Source organism: Solanum lycopersicum, chromosome 11 (genome assembly GCF_036512215.1).
Source record: "Solanum lycopersicum chromosome 11, SLM_r2.1".
In the NCBI taxonomy this organism is placed as follows: Eukaryota; Viridiplantae; Streptophyta; class Magnoliopsida; order Solanales; family Solanaceae; genus Solanum; species Solanum lycopersicum.
In genome coordinates, this window is record NC_090810.1 from 60,188,222 (window position 1) to 60,207,526 (window position 19,305).

The 19,305-nt window shown below is 30.1% G+C and overlaps 4 protein-coding genes and 1 non-coding gene across 5 annotated transcripts; 3 read left to right on the top strand and 2 right to left on the bottom strand.

Annotated features, from left to right (window-relative positions):
• The first annotated feature begins 75 nt into the window (after nt 1-75).
• On the top strand, nt 76-3,004 carry LOC138339724 (9-cis-epoxycarotenoid dioxygenase NCED1, chloroplastic-like). The gene is made up of 4 exons (XM_069291751.1): nt 76-213; nt 524-649; nt 778-880; nt 1,259-3,004. The coding sequence occupies exons 1-4, from the start codon at nt 109-111 to the stop codon at nt 1,726-1,728; spliced, it is 804 nt and encodes a 267-aa protein (XP_069147852.1). The 5' UTR covers nt 76-108; the 3' UTR covers nt 1,729-3,004.
• Nucleotides 3,005-3,006: 2 nt separating this feature from the next.
• On the top strand, nt 3,007-5,135 carry LOC101255364 (carotenoid 9,10(9',10')-cleavage dioxygenase-like). The gene is made up of 7 exons (XM_069291750.1): nt 3,007-3,105; nt 3,362-3,424; nt 3,534-3,672; nt 3,780-4,092; nt 4,185-4,255; nt 4,369-4,527; nt 4,613-5,135. The coding sequence occupies exons 1-7, from the start codon at nt 3,038-3,040 to the stop codon at nt 4,721-4,723; spliced, it is 924 nt and encodes a 307-aa protein (XP_069147851.1). The 5' UTR covers nt 3,007-3,037; the 3' UTR covers nt 4,724-5,135.
• Nucleotides 5,136-5,137: 2 nt separating this feature from the next.
• Nucleotides 5,138-5,219, bottom strand: TRNAS-CGA (transfer RNA serine (anticodon CGA)). Its single transcript has one exon. It is a non-coding gene; the product is annotated as a tRNA-Ser (tRNA).
• Nucleotides 5,220-5,691: 472 nt separating this feature from the next.
• On the bottom strand, nt 5,692-11,179 carry LOC101247584 (probable beta-1,4-xylosyltransferase IRX9H). Its single transcript, XM_004251132.5, has 4 exons — nt 9,502-11,179; nt 7,963-8,212; nt 7,628-7,832; nt 5,692-6,115 (listed from the first exon to the last, which is right to left on the bottom strand). Exons 1-3 carry the CDS (start codon nt 10,416-10,418, stop codon nt 7,665-7,667), a joined length of 1,335 nt encoding a protein of 444 aa, XP_004251180.2. The 5' UTR covers nt 10,419-11,179; the 3' UTR covers nt 5,692-6,115; nt 7,628-7,664.
• A 2,035-nt stretch (nt 11,180-13,214) lies between these two features.
• LOC101247885 (U-box domain-containing protein 26) lies at nt 13,215-15,257 on the top strand. The gene is made up of 2 exons (XM_004251133.5): nt 13,215-13,680; nt 14,453-15,257. The coding sequence occupies exons 1-2, from the start codon at nt 13,291-13,293 to the stop codon at nt 15,065-15,067; spliced, it is 1,005 nt and encodes a 334-aa protein (XP_004251181.2). The 5' UTR covers nt 13,215-13,290; the 3' UTR covers nt 15,068-15,257.
• The last annotated feature ends 4,048 nt before the right edge of the window (nt 15,258-19,305 follow it).

The window sequence follows — 19,305 nt, forward strand, 5'->3', positions numbered from 1 at the left end:
AGAGAAAACACTACTTTATGGTCACACAATCTAACTATAAAAATAGTCTTTTTCTTATACCCTTCTACTTATTCACAATACTAAAAAAAAATTGTGTAAAGAAAATCAATGGCTACTTATATTTATGCATGTCAAGTTAATTATTGTTGTTTGAAAAAACCTCTTATACCCAAATTTAAAGATTTGAGAGCTTCTGTTTCATCTACTTTCAAGGTAAAACATTTTCTTTCCTCAAGAATTACTATGTATTTGCTTTTATATATATATATATATATATATATATATATATATATATATATATATATATAAAATTGCAATAGTCGATCTCGAATGACTCTCTTTTTTACTAAATTATTGTTTTGAGTGACGGTGAATTATTTATATTTGTAATCACACAAATATTTGTGACTTGTTGATTGATTGATCGATCGATTATAACTTATTGCATAATTATATTTAGTGCAATATTAATTTTAAATTTTAGCTAATTAAAAACTTTTTTTATTTTTTTATTGTGGAACAGCCATTTTTGTCAAATTTGGAAAATTTGGATGTACAAAAAGTTATTAAGGAAATTTCTTTCAAATTATTGGATAATTTTGTAGATTTCACCTTTGAATTTGTGGACCAACCTTTGCTCCCATCTCAGGTACATATAAATATATATAATTATATATTTTTCCATTATAACACTTTTTAATTTATACATATTTATGTATATTTTTAGTAACTTTTTTGGACTCCTTTAATTTACCTACAAATACATATAATTGATAGAGTAATTTTGCACCTGTTGAAGAGATTGGAGAAGCTGTAAGAGTCACTACAATTCAAGGGAAAATTCCAAATGATTTTCCAGAGGGTGTTTACATAAGAAATGGTAGGTAAAAATGTTTTGATTTTTTTTTTATTTTACGCTATCAGGTCATCTCGAAGATAACGATACAAAACTTTCCGCTCATAATTAGTAAGCATTATATATAATATATCCTTTAACTTGATCTCATTTCACATATACGTCCTTCCACTCTGGTTGTGCATTAGTAGACGATACTTAAACTTGTATAATGTTGAGCAGGTAGACACATGAATCCTGTGTGATTGACATAATACACGTAGGACATAAATATGTAGGACGCCTCGTATAACATGCACATCCAATATTGAAGGACATAATTGTGAAAATAAAGACAAGTTAAAAGACATATCCTGCGAACTTATGATAAAATTTAAATCTCGAATCTGTCTCTGAATGCAGGAGCAAATCCTCTTTTTGGAGGATTGAAATCAACCAAGTCAATATTTGGAAAATCAAGTCATATATGGGTTGAAGGTGAAGGAATGCTTCATGCTTTATACTTTACAAAAGAAAAAGAAAAAGGCAACAAATGGAATATATTTTATAAGAATAAATATGTAGAAACAGACACATTTAACATAGAAAAAGATAGAAAAAAACCAAGTATTGTTCCTAATATGGAAGGGGATGCTCTTGCTGTTTTCATGGCTATCCTTTTAAATGTGGTATGTCATGAACTATACTATACCTCTTTCATCCAATTTTTTGTTTTTATTCGATATTTTGTATCTATATTACAATTTCAACTAATATTATATTCATATCGCGCAAGACTTATTAGAAAAGAAAGTTCCTATGAAGTAGGGTACGAGGTTTTACTCTGTCTATCCTTATTATTATTGGGTCATAAAAAGATACGAATCGCCTAATCGAGTTATGAAACTCATAATTTTATTGTCAATTAACGAGAAGCAAAGTAAACTCTATGATTCTAAATTAAAGGAGTATGTCAAGTTCTTTCACTACAACAAAAATAACTTTTAGCGGCAATAAATTGACACATGAATAGAGAATATTAAAATCTTTACTGGCATTAGTTAAGTGTTATTAGATCCAATGTAGCTAAAGCCTTTAGGAACATATATATATACAAAGAATGTTAATTGTCGTTAAAAGTACACATTTAGCAGCAATTGCTAATTAATTACCGCTAAAGTTCATTTTTGATATAGTATTTCCGTTGTCAGTCTATCAAATATCGTAATTCATTTTTTAGATGTTGTTTGCACACACCTAATTCGAAAACTTTGATTATGAATGAAGAATATCTAGTATTATCTACGTGGATGTCCCAAAATATTTGACATCATTTCAGATATATAAACTAAAATTTAAATCATATATTTACACTTATTTTTAAATTTTTTTTTTTAAATAAAATACTCGAGCAACACACGTATCGACACTAGAAATTATATTTTGAATATATACTATGTCTAATCATTATTATCTTGCAGTTAAGATTTGGTGTATTTCACAAATATCTAAGCAATACAAATGTGTTTGAGCACTCAAAGAAATACTATTCAATTGCTGAAAATCATATACCTCAAGAGATAAATATACAAACTTTAGAAACTTTGGGAAATTGGACTATTAATGGAGATTGGACTCGATCATTCACAGCCCATCCAAAGGTAATTTTTTTTTCATGAGTTGAGCACGTGAAAATTTATGTTTAGTTTTTAGTTGGTAGCAGTACTGACAAATTTATAATCGTTAGAAAAGAATATTGAAAAATCAGTTTAACATTCTTCGTCAAAAAATGTATATATTACTTAATTATACTGTGTCTCTCACATGCCTCACGCATGTAGAGGATATAATTTTCTTACGAAGCTAACTTAGAAAAAAAATATTTTTTAATTTTTCGAATGTGAGTGAGATTTGAAAGCAAGAGCGTTTGCAATATTTAATATCATATTAAAATATATATTATTTTTTATTATTTAATCATATTATATCTCGATCGATAGAAAATTCGAGATACTGGTGAACTTGTTATAATGGGAACTATCCACTAAAGCCTTATTTTGAGCTAGGAGTCATTTCAGGTATGTTATTTTTCTATTTTGAAGATAAAAATTAGGAAACTCAATTGATTTTATGTTTATTTATTTATTTATTTTTCTAATATATTTAGAAATTTCCTTCAAATTTTCAGCTGATGGAAAACAAATGATTCATAAGGTGGATCTCAAATTAAATAGGTGTATTCTTTGCCATGAAATTGGAGTTACAAAAAGGTAATTATTATTCACAAGTTTATGTTTTATGTATTAATTTTGTATAACTTTTTAATAGTGTCAGATAAAATGAATTCATAATAACATGTCGTGCGTTTGATATGATAACCTGAAAAAATGAAATTAAAATAGTTTGTTACATTATAGTATTAATAGTGTTAACTTTTTTGTTTTGTAATTTAGTGTATATGAACTTAAATTTTAATTATTATATATGATAATGTTATTAAAATATGGTTATTTCAATTATATGTAGGTATAATGTGATTTTGGATTTTCCACTAACTATGGACCTAAAAAGACTTATTATTGGAGAGGAGTAAGTATTTCAAACATTTTGTATAAATAAAAATAATTCTAGTGATTCTACAATTTAATAAAATACAATTTTTATTAAATCCTTTAATTAATATATCATTATTTTGCAGATTAATAAAATACAATGAAGATGGATATGCAAGAATTGGAATAATGCCACGTTATGGTGATGCTAATTCCATTAAATGGTTTGAAGTTGAACCATGTTATGTATTTCACCTAATAAATTGTTTTGAAGATTATGATGAGGTAATTGTTTTTTTAAAAAAAATTAACTTGATTTAATTATTTTTTATACAAAAAAAATTTATTATGAAACTACTAAAATTAAATTATTATTTTTTTGTGTGTAAAAGGTGGTGGTGAGGGCATGTAGAGCTCGTCGATGGATTATACCAAGACCAAATGAGTCAGAGTTGAGTTCAGATACGTTGAACGAGACAAGTTTCAGTAAAGATAATATTGAATCGTCAAAAGATTTATTTTTCTTTTTTAATGTTTGTGAATGGAGATTAAACATGAAAACAGGTAAAGTGAAGATGAAAAATCTAACTACGAACGATCATCGGTTTATTATGGAACTCCCAATGATCAATGAACACTTCATTGGTCTCAAAAACAAATTTGGTTATCAACAACTTATTAATTCAGAAACTTTCTCTAACTCAGGTTAGTATTATATTTTTAATTTTAAATGAGTAAATTATGTTTTCATGTTTACTAATTAAACTTTATGATAACATATTATCTTCAATTTTTAGCAAAGAATGTATCAGGAGGATTTGCTAAATTTGGAGGGCTAGCCAAACTTAATTTTGAAGAAATTTCAAAGGTAATTACTACTTAAATAAATTTGTGTCAATAATATTATGTTTGACATTTTCTAAAATTGTAATATTAATTTATCTAATTTATATTATATTTAAAATGTTGATTAATTATTAGGATGACAAAAAAGGAGATTTGATTAAGGTTGAGTATCACATTTTCCCAAAAAACACATTTTGTAGTGGAGCAACATTTGTTCCAAAACTTGATGGTGTTGATGAAGATGATGGATGGATTGTGGCATTCACACACAATGAAAATACAAATCAATCTCAAGTAAGTTCATAATAGTATTAAAAACGATTCGAAAAAAATGATATTATATAGAAATCTGACTATATATCATATATCTATGTTGCAGGTTTATATACTCGATGCAAAAAACTTTGAAAATGAGCCAATTGCCATAATCCTATTACCTAATAGAGTGCCATATGGATTTCATGGAGTCTTTATGCCATTCAACTTATAGATAATGTACTGTCATACAGTAGCGGAGCTAAAAATTTTATCAAGAAAAGTTCAAAATATAAAAAATAAAATACATGAACTAGTCGAACGGAGTTCATTATCTACTATATGCAAGTAGTATAATTTCCCGCCCCTTTGTGTATGTCACTAAAAGTATTATCGTGATTCAATTATTATGATTATTATCTATTAACTTGAGAGCTGTATAAGAACTTCGCCCATAAACTCGATCATACATTAACTTGAGTTCGATGTAAGGACTTATGCTTAGCTCATAAACTCGATTATATATTAACTTGAGGTCGATGTAAGGACTTATGCTTAGCCCATAAACTCGATTTTATATTAACTTGAGGTCGATGTAAGAACTTAGGGCATAAAGTTCGAGTCGTGGACGGGAAGAAAAAAAAAGGAGCGTCAACAGCAGGATTCGAACCTGCGCAGGCAAAGCCCAACAGATTTCGAGTCTGTCTCCTTAACCACTCGGACATATTGACTACATGGTACTCATAATGAAATTAACTTTATTTTATAAAATATTTGAAATTTTTGATAATAAATATAGTAAAATGTATCTCTCATATTATAATATAATTTTTTTGTGTGTGTGAAACATGAAAAATGGTTATAATGTGCATAAAAAAAATGTTCATACATTTCAATGTTTGTTTTTAACTCCCACAACCCCATTTTCACTCCTACATCACTATATTTCAGTATAATTTTAAAGGGTAAATGTATTGAATGAGTTTTATCTTAAACAAGATTCTGACTTTTCAATAGTCAAATAGTGACAATTTTTAACCTTCATTTACTAGTGTTTTTGGTGTTTTTTTTTTCAACAGAACAAGAGCTATAAACCAAAACTTTCACAAGCAAATAACATGAACAATAACATCTATAGTGTAATTGTACAAGTGGGGTTTGAGAAGGGTAAGATGTACGAGACAAAACACAAAAAAGAATTGATTTTGGAAGTTGACAAGAATGAAATTTTACTTGCATAAATATCAGCCATAAAGAATTTACTTTCCAGTAACATTGCTATATGCACAAGTCTAGCAACTAATCTGAAAGCTCAATGAGGTTGAATCCTTCATTGAACTATTAAGTTGGTTGTGACTAGCTTTAGCCGAAATAAATGGCTGGGTACTTGCACAACTCTACATTTGTGTAGATGGCCATGAATGCACACCAATCAGTTTGAAAATCACCTGGCTAATCGTGGCTTTCCACTTCGTAGCCAGACGTGTAAAGTGGGATGAACTCAGCAACTGTACAGAATTGTTTCGGTAACAAGATACTTCTACGCGGATTCAGACAGAGAAAATAGTCCTGAAATCAACCATGAGCTGATGGTGGGACAAAATCTCATAATCATAACTAGTTCTCCCTGCAATTAACAGAAAAGAGCAATTAATGTAGTTTTAGATGCAAAACTTATTGAGAAGTCAACTAGAACTAATCAATGTAGTAGTTTAGATGCAATTTCTGTGTTGTGATCTTTGAAGTATTTAAAATGAGGTTATTCTCCTATTATCTTGTGTTGCTGATGTTACTAAAGATTTCGATAGTGCTTGTTCTGGTATGTTCTCTCATTTTCCTGCAGGGTAGGATAGGTGGTTGTATCGGTTCCTACTTTCTAACCAGTACTATCTGCACTACTCTTGTTCGTTCATTGTCCTTATCATCTGTGCTTCGGTTATTGTACTAGTTCGTTTTTGTTATTGTTCCTTCTCTGTATGCTATGTATTGCTTTCCATAGCACTCTATTTCGTTGGTATTACGGTTTTCATTTCCATATTCTCTTTTCAAACTGTTTTTTTAATGCTTTACTTGAGCCAAGGGTCTATCTAAAACAACATTTCTATCTTTACGAGGTGGGGTAAGGTCTGCATACGTAGACACACAAACTAGCCAAAGGGATTAGACATCTACTATATATATTACAGAAAAAAAAAATCAGCCATGCATTAATAGTATAATTTTCTGCCGAAGGAGGTCCTGATGAACCCCTGACCACAAGGTGGCTCCTAACCCTGCCCCAGACTATACACTGGATATGTTGTGTCGTCTTTTTGTTCTGAGGCTGACAATGCAGCAGAAGTTATCACTTGTCAGCACCAGGAGACTTAAGGAGTGGGTTTATTATTGTCTCTGTGCTCGAGTACATGAATATTAAGATCACTCTTTTTTCTCAATATCCCTTGTGCTAGTATAATGTGCAGTTACAAGGGAAGATACTCTTATTTCAGAGGAAGTTTATTGCTGTTTCAGGTAACAAAGAAAGGAGCAGTTTAATCTATAGGCTATCCGAAATTCACCTTTTGTTCTGTTTGAACATTATGTAGCAGGAAATGAATCACAGACGTCCAACAAAAATGCAGAAACAAGGAGGTTCTACTATCTTGGCTTTCGTGTCCAAGTCCAAAAGATACTCGACATGAGCTTTCATATATTTCCTAGCTTGAAACTGGTATTTTCAGGATTATTGTAAATGACATTATGTATCAATTAGGATTAGTCATAATTAGTTAAATTGGTTCTTTCGTATTTTAGCACTTGTACATACACTACTTAAACTAGCTAGCTTGAGGGACTAATCAAGTAGCATTTTCTCTCAACTTCTCTTTCAGAACCTAATGTGCGATTCCATTGCTAGGATTGCAATAAACATATTTTTGCACAAAAGAAAGAAGAAGTGAAGAATGTTAAGAAGCTCCTAATGGTCCGACCCTTCCTCGGACCTACAGGCTACACATAACAGGAGCTTAATGCACCGAGCTGTCTTTTTATTAAAGAATGTTAAGAAGCTTCTCAGATAAAATTAAAATGATATTATTGCTTAAGAAGAAAAGAATGCTAATAAGCTCCAACTATAACATTATGCACGTAACTTGCTAACCTTGTTTACGCTGAAGAAGCCCTCTCTATGTCAACATTCACACGCTAGCAGCGATAGTGCCTGGATAATTCTTTGACCTCCATTCATGAGGGTATGGATACAAAAGCTCCGTATTGAATTGCCAAACCATAATTCTTGAGCAGTGCATTGGAAAGACTTCTATTTGGCTCTCATCGTCCACAACTTGTTCAATAAATGTGCTCACCTGTAATTAGGATCATTGAAAATCATTTTATAGACTAATAGTCATGTAATTTGTGCTGAAACAGGTGAGCTAACGAATAAAATATTGTTTACACAGATATCAGAGTTACAATAGTAGCAGTGAAACTCACTTGGAAGCCAGCTTCAAATATATCAAGCTGCCTTATGGACGCTAGAGTTGGTCGGTTCCACCTCTTTGGATCCCAAAGTACTGTACTAATGAATGCAAATCCTGAAATTTCAGCATCGAATCTTTGGAATCTTTTTGCCATTGCATCAGTATGCCAACCTATAACCTGAGAGCCATTACAGATTGGACCCTGCAAGATAACTTTCCTATTATTTTCAGCTAGTCGTGCCACAACCCATGTCCCGAACCGGCTGCATACAACAATTTTCTATCAAGAACAAGAAAGCCTATAGACAGAATGGCAAATCCAAATTAAAGTATAAGAGCAAAATCATCATCTTTGTCAAAGTGAGCCAGTAAATGTTTGAAAGCAATAGCAACCCGAGAGAGATCAAAGACCAAAAAGAGATTTTTTTTTGTTGATAAATATGCAACTTAAAATGAAGATATGGAATTAAGAAACATATGTGAGGAGCAGGACAACTTTCTTCTAGAAACCTATAGAATATAGACAAGTGCAAAAGTGGAGCAATCAAATGTTCTTTTACTTGACATTTTTCACATAGTTGTATTTCTTCAACTCAACTTATATGATTGTTGTTTGTGTTATAGTTATATTTCAACAGATATATAAATAATATATTATTTTCCATTCATCAAAGTGTGAACTTCGGCTGCACTTTCCGATTAAAGTCCCAGCAATTCTTGGCTTTTTCACCTTTGACAATACTATAAGACCATATACATGACAACATTTCTGATCACTCCCACGTATGGGAAGATTTTCAAGTGGTTAGAAGTTAGGAAACAAACGAAAGAATGAATATTCATTTGAAGTTGAACTCATCAGGGGAATGAAATATTTCCAACTAGATCTATTTCGTGAAATATTAACCATGTTATTAGTCACAATTACAACTATGATAGAATCAGTCAATCCTAAACTACTGGTGGTTGACTAATGAATCAGATATATATCCATTCCGCTCCACTCCAGATTCCAATCCACTACTACCTTGAACCCTGCTTGTTTCTTCCTCTATGTACAATCATCAATTAATCAACCACGGCTCAATCATCAAAATAGTTGGGGTCGGAGATATGATCCTTTCTATCTATTTCACTCTAACGTACAGGGTTTAGGAAAAGTGTAATATCAAACTGATTGTTTGTTTTGTTAGATCCTTCATTTCACTATACTCTTATGAGTTTAGCTTGAAGCAAAGCATATAAAAAGGGGAACAAGTGTTGTTACCAAAATAGCGAATACCAGTCACACTAAGTTTTGCTCTATTGCATTTACTTCCCACTTATACAGATAGTAACAACTTCACAAGATCAAAGCAAAAGAAATTATGCAAACACCAATAGAACTGCGGAAGCTCAATATTCCCTTCTGACATAATCTGCTGCAAGAATTACTTTATGTATATCACAATCTAAAACCGAAAGATTGCTAGTGTGCAGGCTAATCACTGAAAAAATAAACAAAGAAAGATTACTAGCATACGGTTATACGCAAAATGAATAAGTAGATTACCTGATCTGTCTCATTTGTTCAAAGACATCTAGGGAGTATATGTTGGAATCATCTGCAAAGTAAACAATCCCATCAAGACGATGTGATTCAATGTGTGTTAGTGCCATATTCCTTAGGTGCACACTGTTATCTTTTACTTCAGTCGAGTTCCTCTTGCATACGAGATGCCTGTACATAACTCCAGTACCCCTCAATATATCAGCTGTCTCGATTGATTGAGAGTCCATCTCCACAACTATCCACAGCAGAGGAGGGAGGACTAATTTTAATGTGTGGGCCAAACGGTTAAGATTGTACACTTGGAATGAATGGGCTTCTGTTGGTGTCACAATGATCAAAAGTTTTCTGGACAATATAAATTCTTGATCAAGTGACTGGTTAACAAAGGCTTTGACAACAATATCATCTTTCACTTCATCGTATACTAAGTTAGGCTCAGACATAGAATTATCCTGGAAAGCCGAACTGTTTAAAGTTGATGTCATATTTCTAGACACATCATCAAATACACGATCATTTTCGTTAGGGCCGATGACCTCAAAGGATAAAGTTTGATGTTTAGACATTATATTGGGTGAGAAATTGAGAGAAACAAATGGTGCAAGGCCAATAAGAACTCCAACAACAAAGCATATAAAGAATTGGAGAAATGCTCTCCTCCAAATTTGTCCCTTTAACTTCGATTTCTCCGAGGGCCTAGATGATCGTTGTGACAAAAGACCAAGTACATATGTCCGAACTTTGTAAAATGCACAATCCAATGAACCAAAACAAGAAGACATCAACCCTTCAGGCGGTGTATAACTTTGATTACACGACGATGACTTGGACAATGGCGAGGAAACAAAACATGCTTCCCCATTAGTTCTATCTCCCGGACGAGGCACTGGGGACAATGCTCTTCTAATGGAAGCCATTACAACAAGTCAAATGGACCTTTCGTCTCTTATAAAACACCCTCTTACCAGAATTATCCAACTTTTACCTTCAATACTCCAACTGGCAACCACAACTAATCCTAGAGGTCCTTTCCAACTTAAATCAAAGGAAAAGAGGCAAATATACCCCCCTCAACTTAGCGATTTAGAGCAGATATACCCTCGTTAAAAAAAAATGGTCCATACATACCAGCATCTACCAAAAGGTGCATACTTAGACCATATCAACATAACTTATAAAATTATACATAGCTAAAACTCAATAATCTGAAATTATCAGAACATGACATAAATACACCAAACTAGTTCATGTGCTCAGTAAATGACATTCAATACATGTTCAAAGCTACCTCAAAACCACTAAAAATCAGTTCTTTTGGAAAATTTTGCAACCAACCACATCAGAATCTCAATTTCTGACCATTCCAAACATTCTTGCAAGAAAATATTAATCTAAACTCAACAAATGACACACTAAGTTAACTAAAAATCAAAACTTTATGAGATAAAGAGCAAAACAACACCAATTAAATCTTAACTATAAGTCAAGAAAACAATAATCCATTACTCAAAACTACAAGGAACACCAGATTTCAACTTCAGATAAGCAAATCTTGAGCTGAAACAAAAAGGGTCACCTTATTTCTGCTAAATATGAAATGGGGTTTTGAAATCTTGAAGAAAATGAACAGGAGAGCAAAGAACAAGAAGATGCAAATGTCCCTTCACGTGACTATATAAAAATTTTATCTTTTTTAACAAATTATAAAAATAAAAATAAAAAAAGACTTAATCATATGACAAAGATAGGTTTATTAATTATTACTATTTGAAAGAGTTTTATTGGACTTTCAATTAAATTCTATTTTCTACTAAATTAAGAATACAAAGGATAACATAAGCAAAACACAAAGTCAATGTACAATTATATTTGATTTAATGAGTTTATGGGGTAGCTTGATAGGGTGTATTAGATAAAATAATGAGTATCAGATTTAGTCTGATATATAATTGATATGAATATTAGCATACGTAACAATAAAAACAAAGTAAAAGTTTATTGATTAGGAGAAAATAATGTGTATGCGATTTTATTTTTATATTATGAAGGAAGAGACACTAGTTTTTATAGACTTTCGATTCAAATATATAAAACATGACAGAACAAGATATAATAAAAAATATCAATAATACAAACAACTAAAAAGATAGGCAAAACAAAAAAAAAATAACAAATAATAATAATAAGTAAAAGAAAGCAAGAGAAGGAAAAAGTATGAAAATATTTTATTCAATACTATTTTTATCCCATAATTAACCATAGTATTAACAATATCAATATTATTCTTATACTTTTTCACCCTAATCAGTATTACTATTTAAAGATTATATAATGCATATTATTTTCTTTTTGTTAAGTATACTGATAATATCTATAATATAAATAATAGGTTCAATATCTTGGTTCATTTTAGTGAAGAATCAAATGCTTGATTATAAGTTGATAAATATTATGGTTCCCAAAAATGTGTGCCTCATTAAATTTTTGGGCTTTATATATTATTTGTATACAACACTATATTTACAAAAAAATGTATACACCCTACTTTTTTATTACTATATATGGTTTTCATATCTTACTTTTTGATTATTTCTTTTGAGTGTTTTTATATTTTATTTTTTGATTATTTTTTAGTGAGAATAATTTCTCCATATTTTTGAGATCAAAGAATAAAATTAGGGAAAAAGGGTTTGATATATCCCTCAACTTTGTCATTTAGAGCTGATATACCCCTCGTTATAAAAGTGGCTCATATATACCCCTATTTGTAAACAAATGGCCCACATATACCCTTTTTCTCTAACGGAAATGAAAAAAATAATAATTTTAATCTAAATTTTTATTATTTTTTTCTAAAAAATATAATCCCATATGAGTAAATTTAATCCTTGTCAAACATATTTTTTTTGACTTTTTTTTGTTTTAATGACTAATTTATAATTATTATTTTGATAATCAAATTTATTTATGTTTCACTAATATTCTTGTAAAACTTATTATAGACGACCAAATTTTTTTTCGAATACGAAATTAAATTACAATACACACAAAAAAATAGTTTAATTTTTTTTCTTTAAACTAAGGAATGAAAGAAAAAACAAAATAAGAATAAGAAACTCAAATAATTATAATAAAAGAAGTCAAAAAATAATTTATGTATGGAAAAAATTAAAATATACCTTGAACTTTGATAAAAGAATCATATATACCCCTAAATAGTTTTTTTAAAAAAATTAGAAGTAACAAATATAAATTTAAAACTAATTTTTTAATTTCCGTTAAATAAAGGATATATGTGAGCCATTTTGTAACGGCAGGGGTATATGTGAGCCGTTTGTATAACGGTAAGGGCATATATGAGCCACTTTTATAACGAGGGGTATATCAGCTCTAAATGACAAAGTTAAGGGGTATATCAGACCCTTTTCCCATAAAATTATATGCTCAAAGAACTCTATCCAAACATCGATTATATTAAATATATTGTTATTGCTATTTTTTTATTAAATTATTTTTTTCATTCGATATTTAATATGTTATATTTAAATTTGATTCGTCGAAAAATCCTATAGTTGAGATAAAGTATTTCATAACAAAAATAATTTATATCAAAAATAACTCGAACATAAAACTTCTGAAAGATAAAAAATATTTATCACTCCACGACACTCCATCGTTATTCACCAAAAAAGTTGTTATATTGAATGAACTATCCCATTCGATGCAATTATTGTACATTTATCTCACTTTCTCTCTCTACATTTTCTCTTTCTCTCTCATCATCCCACCATGAAAACCCATCACCACCATCCAAAGCTCAAAACTTCATTTTCCTGCGGCTTCTTCCGCCGCTGTACTCAGTCGGTTCTCAGCCCGACTACCACTACCCCACCCACCCTCCCCATTCCACTTTCCGACCAAACTCCGTCACCCTTGCCGGCGCCGGCAACAGCTCCGGCGAGTTCGTCGGAATCTTCATCTTCATCTAACACTAATTCACAGAGTTTTACTCAATGGAGATTTCCATTACCAAGTTCACCCCCAATTTCACATACTAACATTTACCCTCGAGAAACCATGCAAATTACTAAAATTGCCCCTCCTGTTTTGTACACTAATTTGGAGGAACTATTCCACGTGGCAGAATTACAGCTCACTAGTGGGACTAATTTGGACAAGGTTTGTTTAATATATACTCGCTTGTTCTTTCGTTTTAATTTATGTGATATTTTTTATGTTTTCTTACGTCTTAATTTATAGGATATTATTTATATTTAGAGACTCAAATAAGTATATCTTTTAAAATACGTTTGAGTTTATTAATTATAATGAGATTCATATTTTTTTTTTAATTTATGCGATATTTTTCGTTTGAAATTTTAACTTTTTAAAATGAAATTAATTTATTAGTAAATTACGTAAAAAATAATATAAATTATTCAAAATATTTAAAAAATTTATGAAAAATTTATAATTAAAAATAGACTTGCATAAATATCAAAATATGAAAAGCGACATATGAAATGAGATGGAAGGAGTGATATTTTTTTACATAATTTTTTAGAGTGTATAGCCAAGTTAAATTTGCTTTCTTCATATTGAAACGTTGATTAGGCATGAAAATAATGTTAGAACATTTATATATTTTTAAATTACGAATTTAAAATTTGATATATTTTGAGATTTTTTAGGTGCTTTTCGCTAAAATATCCGTGCATGTACACCATGTTTGGTTGAAACGTCGCGTTCAGTAGAGTCTTGTTCATTATATTTCTATTGTTGATTTTGTATCTAAAAAATTTTCAATAAAATTTGATATATTTTGAGATTTTAGGTGCTTTTTTGTTAAAATATCCGTGCATGTACCATGTTAGATTGAAACGTCGCGTTCAGTAGAGTCTTGTTCATTATATTTCTATTGTTGATTTTGTATCTAAAATTTTTCAATAAGGTTAAGGCAATGTACTTGTTGGAACATTCACTTGTTCCGAATCCGGTGGCGGCGGTTGACGGTGGTGGAAATTTAGTGGCTTGTCCCGACACAGTGTTGAGAGGGGTGGTGGGGTGTTTAAAAGATACGAGAATAGCAAAATCAGCAAGTAAAGTTTTATTAGCACTTTGTTTGTCGGAAAATAACCGACACGTGGCGGTTGAGGTGGGAGCTGTCGGGGCAGTGGTGGACATTTTGTCGGATTTGGATGTGGCGGCGGCGGAGAGGTCGTTAGCGGCGTTGGAATTGTTGTGTACGGTGGCGGAAGGGGCGGAGGAGGTGAGGGCCCACGCGTTGGCGGTGCCGATGATGGTGGAGGTTATGGGGAGGATGGATGGGAGTAGAGGGAAGGAATACGCGATAAGCGTCTTGGCGGTGATATATGGTGGCGCATGTGATGGTGCACCGCTGGCGGCACCGCCGGAGGAGGTGGCGCGTGCGGTAATGCTGGCGTTGCAAGGTGGTTGTAGTGCTAGAGGGAGGAGGAAAGGGGCACAACTTCTTAAGATCCTTCAAAATTACGGTCGACCCGACCCGACCCGAGAGGAGGAAGAACCGGAGCCCCGAGTTGTTTGATCATGAACCTTTTTATTTAAATAAATTTAATCAATTAAGTACTAATGTTTTATTTCAGTTTTTAATTTTGTTTTAATTAGTTTTTTTTTATTGTTTGATGTAAATATATATATAAACGTACGTAAGAATTGAAATATTTATTTCTAGGAAATGTATCGTAATTTATGTTATTCAGATTTTTCAAAAAGAATATTGCATTTTTCATTTTTTAAGGAATTCATTATATTGATATCTTTTAAAACGAACAATATATAATTAATAAAAACCTTAGTTTATATCGATCAACGTATCATGAAAACAAAAATTAAATTAAAAGAACAAATTTTGAATTTGCCCTCAAGTGTGCTTATTTTCTCCATATTTACTAGAATTTTTGTAACTTATAATATTAGTGAGGACATGAAGTGAAATTGCTAAACATTATGTTTTTTTTTTCAATTTAAATTATAATTAATTGTAAATCTTATTTTATATGCACTTAAGTTTTTTTTAAGAAAATAAATAATTAATACTGATATATTAAATCAAATGAAATTTATAATTTTGATTTTTGTGAAAAAAAATGTTGGATTTTTGTGACAGTTTCACGTGGGGTGGGGTGAGGGGGTGGGGGTGTTGATAAAATTGCAGGCAGTCAGTGAATATTATCAGTACTACACTGAACATATTATTTTGTGTGTTTGTAATTATCCATCATCACTTTTTTTCCAAAAAAAAAAAAAAAGTTTAATAAAATAGTCAAATTCAACATCTAAAATTAGTAGATTTTATGTTATAAATGTAATTTTATTTGGGGTTTAAAGTCAATAGAATCTTAATGAACGTGATGTCATATTTATAATTATAATTATATTATAAAAATTAGCATGAATAAATCAGCTATTATAATTGTACTTCTTCTGACTAATACAGTTTTTATGCACACTTCAATTTTCGTAAACATTAGTTCTACAGTAAAGATATAAAATTTATTTTTATCATATTATATACTGAATATATTATTAATGTGATTGTGAAAAATTCGAGTACGATAGTGAATTATATAAATGTTTGGTTTGTTCTCCATATGTACTTGCGTATATTTTCTTATTTGGTTCGTGATCGTGTGTATTTTTCTTTTTTCTTAAAAAATATATTCATAAAATAATTTAAAATATATTCATAAAATAATTTATGAGATTGATCATGTGTGGCTCTTAATAAAATTTGACGGACGATAATTTTCTAACCCTAATGAAGCTTACTATGTTTTAGCTTTTAATTTAATTAATTTGATACAATTCATAGTCTATAAAGTACGAGTTTTAACTTAAATATTAAATTAGTCTTGTTAGGTTTCTCTCGGAGTAGGCTCCTTCAAACGCAGGGGTGTGCAAAAATCGAACCAACCAATAAATCGAACCGATAAAACGTTATCGGGTTATTGTTATTGGGTTATTAGGTTATTGGGTTATTGGGTCGGTTTCGATTTTTCCTATTGGGTTATTGGGTAAACCGATAACCCAATAAGACGATAGTTATTTACTACTTTATCCTTCCTCAATAAATATACATAATTTAATACATAAATAGATTCAATATTAGCTTTTCAGACAATGTGATTTTTTGATTAGGAAATTGGTGAGAACTTTGTTGATTATCTGGTGGATCAAACAACTGTTCAAGATTGTATCATTGAAATATTTTATTTTAGTTTTAATTCTAGTTCGTAATTGTAGGCGATAGCTCTTGCAAGTTTGTGAATGTTAGTAATTTTATCAACATTCAAAGTTTTCTATTATGTTTTGGCGGTAAGTTGGTAACATGTAATTATAACATACGTACTATTATATATTATTTGATCGACATTTTCTTATTGGGTTAACCGAAATCGAACCGATAACATCAAAAACCAATAAATCGATAAAAAATTTCTTATTGATTTATTATTGGGTTAGCATATTTTAAAACCGAAAACCGATAAACCGAACCGATTATATGTAAAACCAAATCGAACCGACCGATGCACACCCCTATTCAAACCCCATGAACTCCGTTTTGACCTGTCTTGAACTAGAACTTGAAATCAGAACATATAGTTATAAGATAATGATCTTATTGTGCAAAGCCGCTGCATGGTGATAAAAGTCTCATCGTGTATGCTGGTCAAAGTCGCAATAGTAAGATCTCAAAAATAAAATCTTCAAATTAGGAAAAGATTTCGTAAAATTACTCTATTTTCATCGAAAACAGAATATAACAGAGACACTAATCGAATATTTAGTTTGGGTAATTGTGATATAACTACGTTTTGATTATTGTGATTGAACAAACAGTATCATTTGCGTGGAATAAAAACTGCATATTACAATAATTAAGTATTTTTATATGTATAAAAAAGCATGGATCATGTATGTTTTGTTAGTATATTGTATTAATTTATATAACAATCTATATATCAATATGAAAACGTAACTGGAAGGGAGTTTGTATTTTATTCCACTTAATTAATTCCTTTTTACACTATAGTACGTGTCTTAATTTCCAGCATATATACATATATATATAGAGAGAGAGGAACAACATTTTTTGCTACTTGCTATACATATCTTCATCTTTAATTAATTTAATTCGATATTTGAGTTTTGAATTGAACTCGGACTTATATAATATGATGATGGTCGATAGATATAATTTATTAGAGATGGATCTAACATTTAAATTTTATATACGAGCGAAGTTGTGTGAGACCAAGAGCGAGGTTTTTTAAAGTCTTTGTAGTGAAAACTAATTATATCGTATATTTTAGGTTTTTTTGATATATATATATATATATATATATATATATATATATAACTTTGATTTCTTTGTGTTAAGTTTATATATATATATATATATATATATATATATATTTTGAACTTCTTTAATAAAAGTTATGACTTCGCTTATTAATTTCTTAATTTTGATAATAACGTTTCTCAAATTGAACCCATTTATATGTATTAAAATTATGAATTCATATCTATTATTATTTATGACAATTTTAATGAACTTTATTCATAAATTAAATTTGTATATGTTGTAAATGATAATTTAGTATTTTAATATTAAAATCGCCTTTAAAATTTATTTTCATCAATCATATATCACTCGAATATATATATAAATACGATTGACTTTCAAGATGCTTAGTTTAATTCTGGAATATTTCTAAAGTAAAACACGCATCTCGCATGAGACTCAAAAATCTCATGCGATTGAATTTTTCTCCAAACATAATATATTAAAAATAATAATTATTATAACGATAGTAAAAATCACTTTTCAATTCTTATAAAAATTTTAAACGATATAAATTTTGAATACCGAATAATTAAATGGAATTTAGCAAGTACGTTTGCTCAGTTTGCTTTATTCGTGACTTCGTACGTTTGCCCTAACCTGAGGTTGTCTTTTAACCAATAAAAAAATAAAAAATAAAAAATAAAAAATATATAAAAAAAAATGAAATTTATTAACCCAGTCGCATAAGAGAACACGTAGCACTACGCTCTTTCAATCTCACACGCGCGTAGAAATGAAATATGATGTGGATTTCCACACAATATTTGAGTTGTCCAAACACTATACTATGAAAAATTTGTTAATTCCAATTTTACCCTTTTTGATATTTTATCCTCGTTTCTCGATTGAATCGATCCGATTAATTTAGATTTACGTCATATAATAATCATTAGACGAAGAAAACTCTACTAATTACATTTGAGTTGTCGTCTTATACTAAACTATGAAAAATCACTAATTCCAAATTTACCCTTTAGATGTTTTATTCTCATGTCTTTGATTGAGTTGATCTGACTGATTCGGATTTGTGTCACATAATAATCATTAGACGAAGAAAACTCTACTAATTACATTTGAGTTGTCGTCTTATACTAAACTATGAAAAATCACTAATTCCAAATTTACCCTTTAGATGTTTTATTCTCATGTCTTTGATTGAGTTGATCTGACTGATTCAGATTTGCGTCACATAATAATCATTAGACGAAGAAAACTCTACTAATTACATTTGAGTTGTCGTCTTATACTAAACTATGAAAAATCACTAATTCCAAATTTACCCTTTAGATGTTTTATTCTCATGTCTTTGATTGAGTTGATCTGACTGATTCAGATTTGTGTCACATAATAATCATTATGAGTGAAAAACTATTATGAGTACGTTTTAACTATGAGAAATCACTAATTCCAAGTTT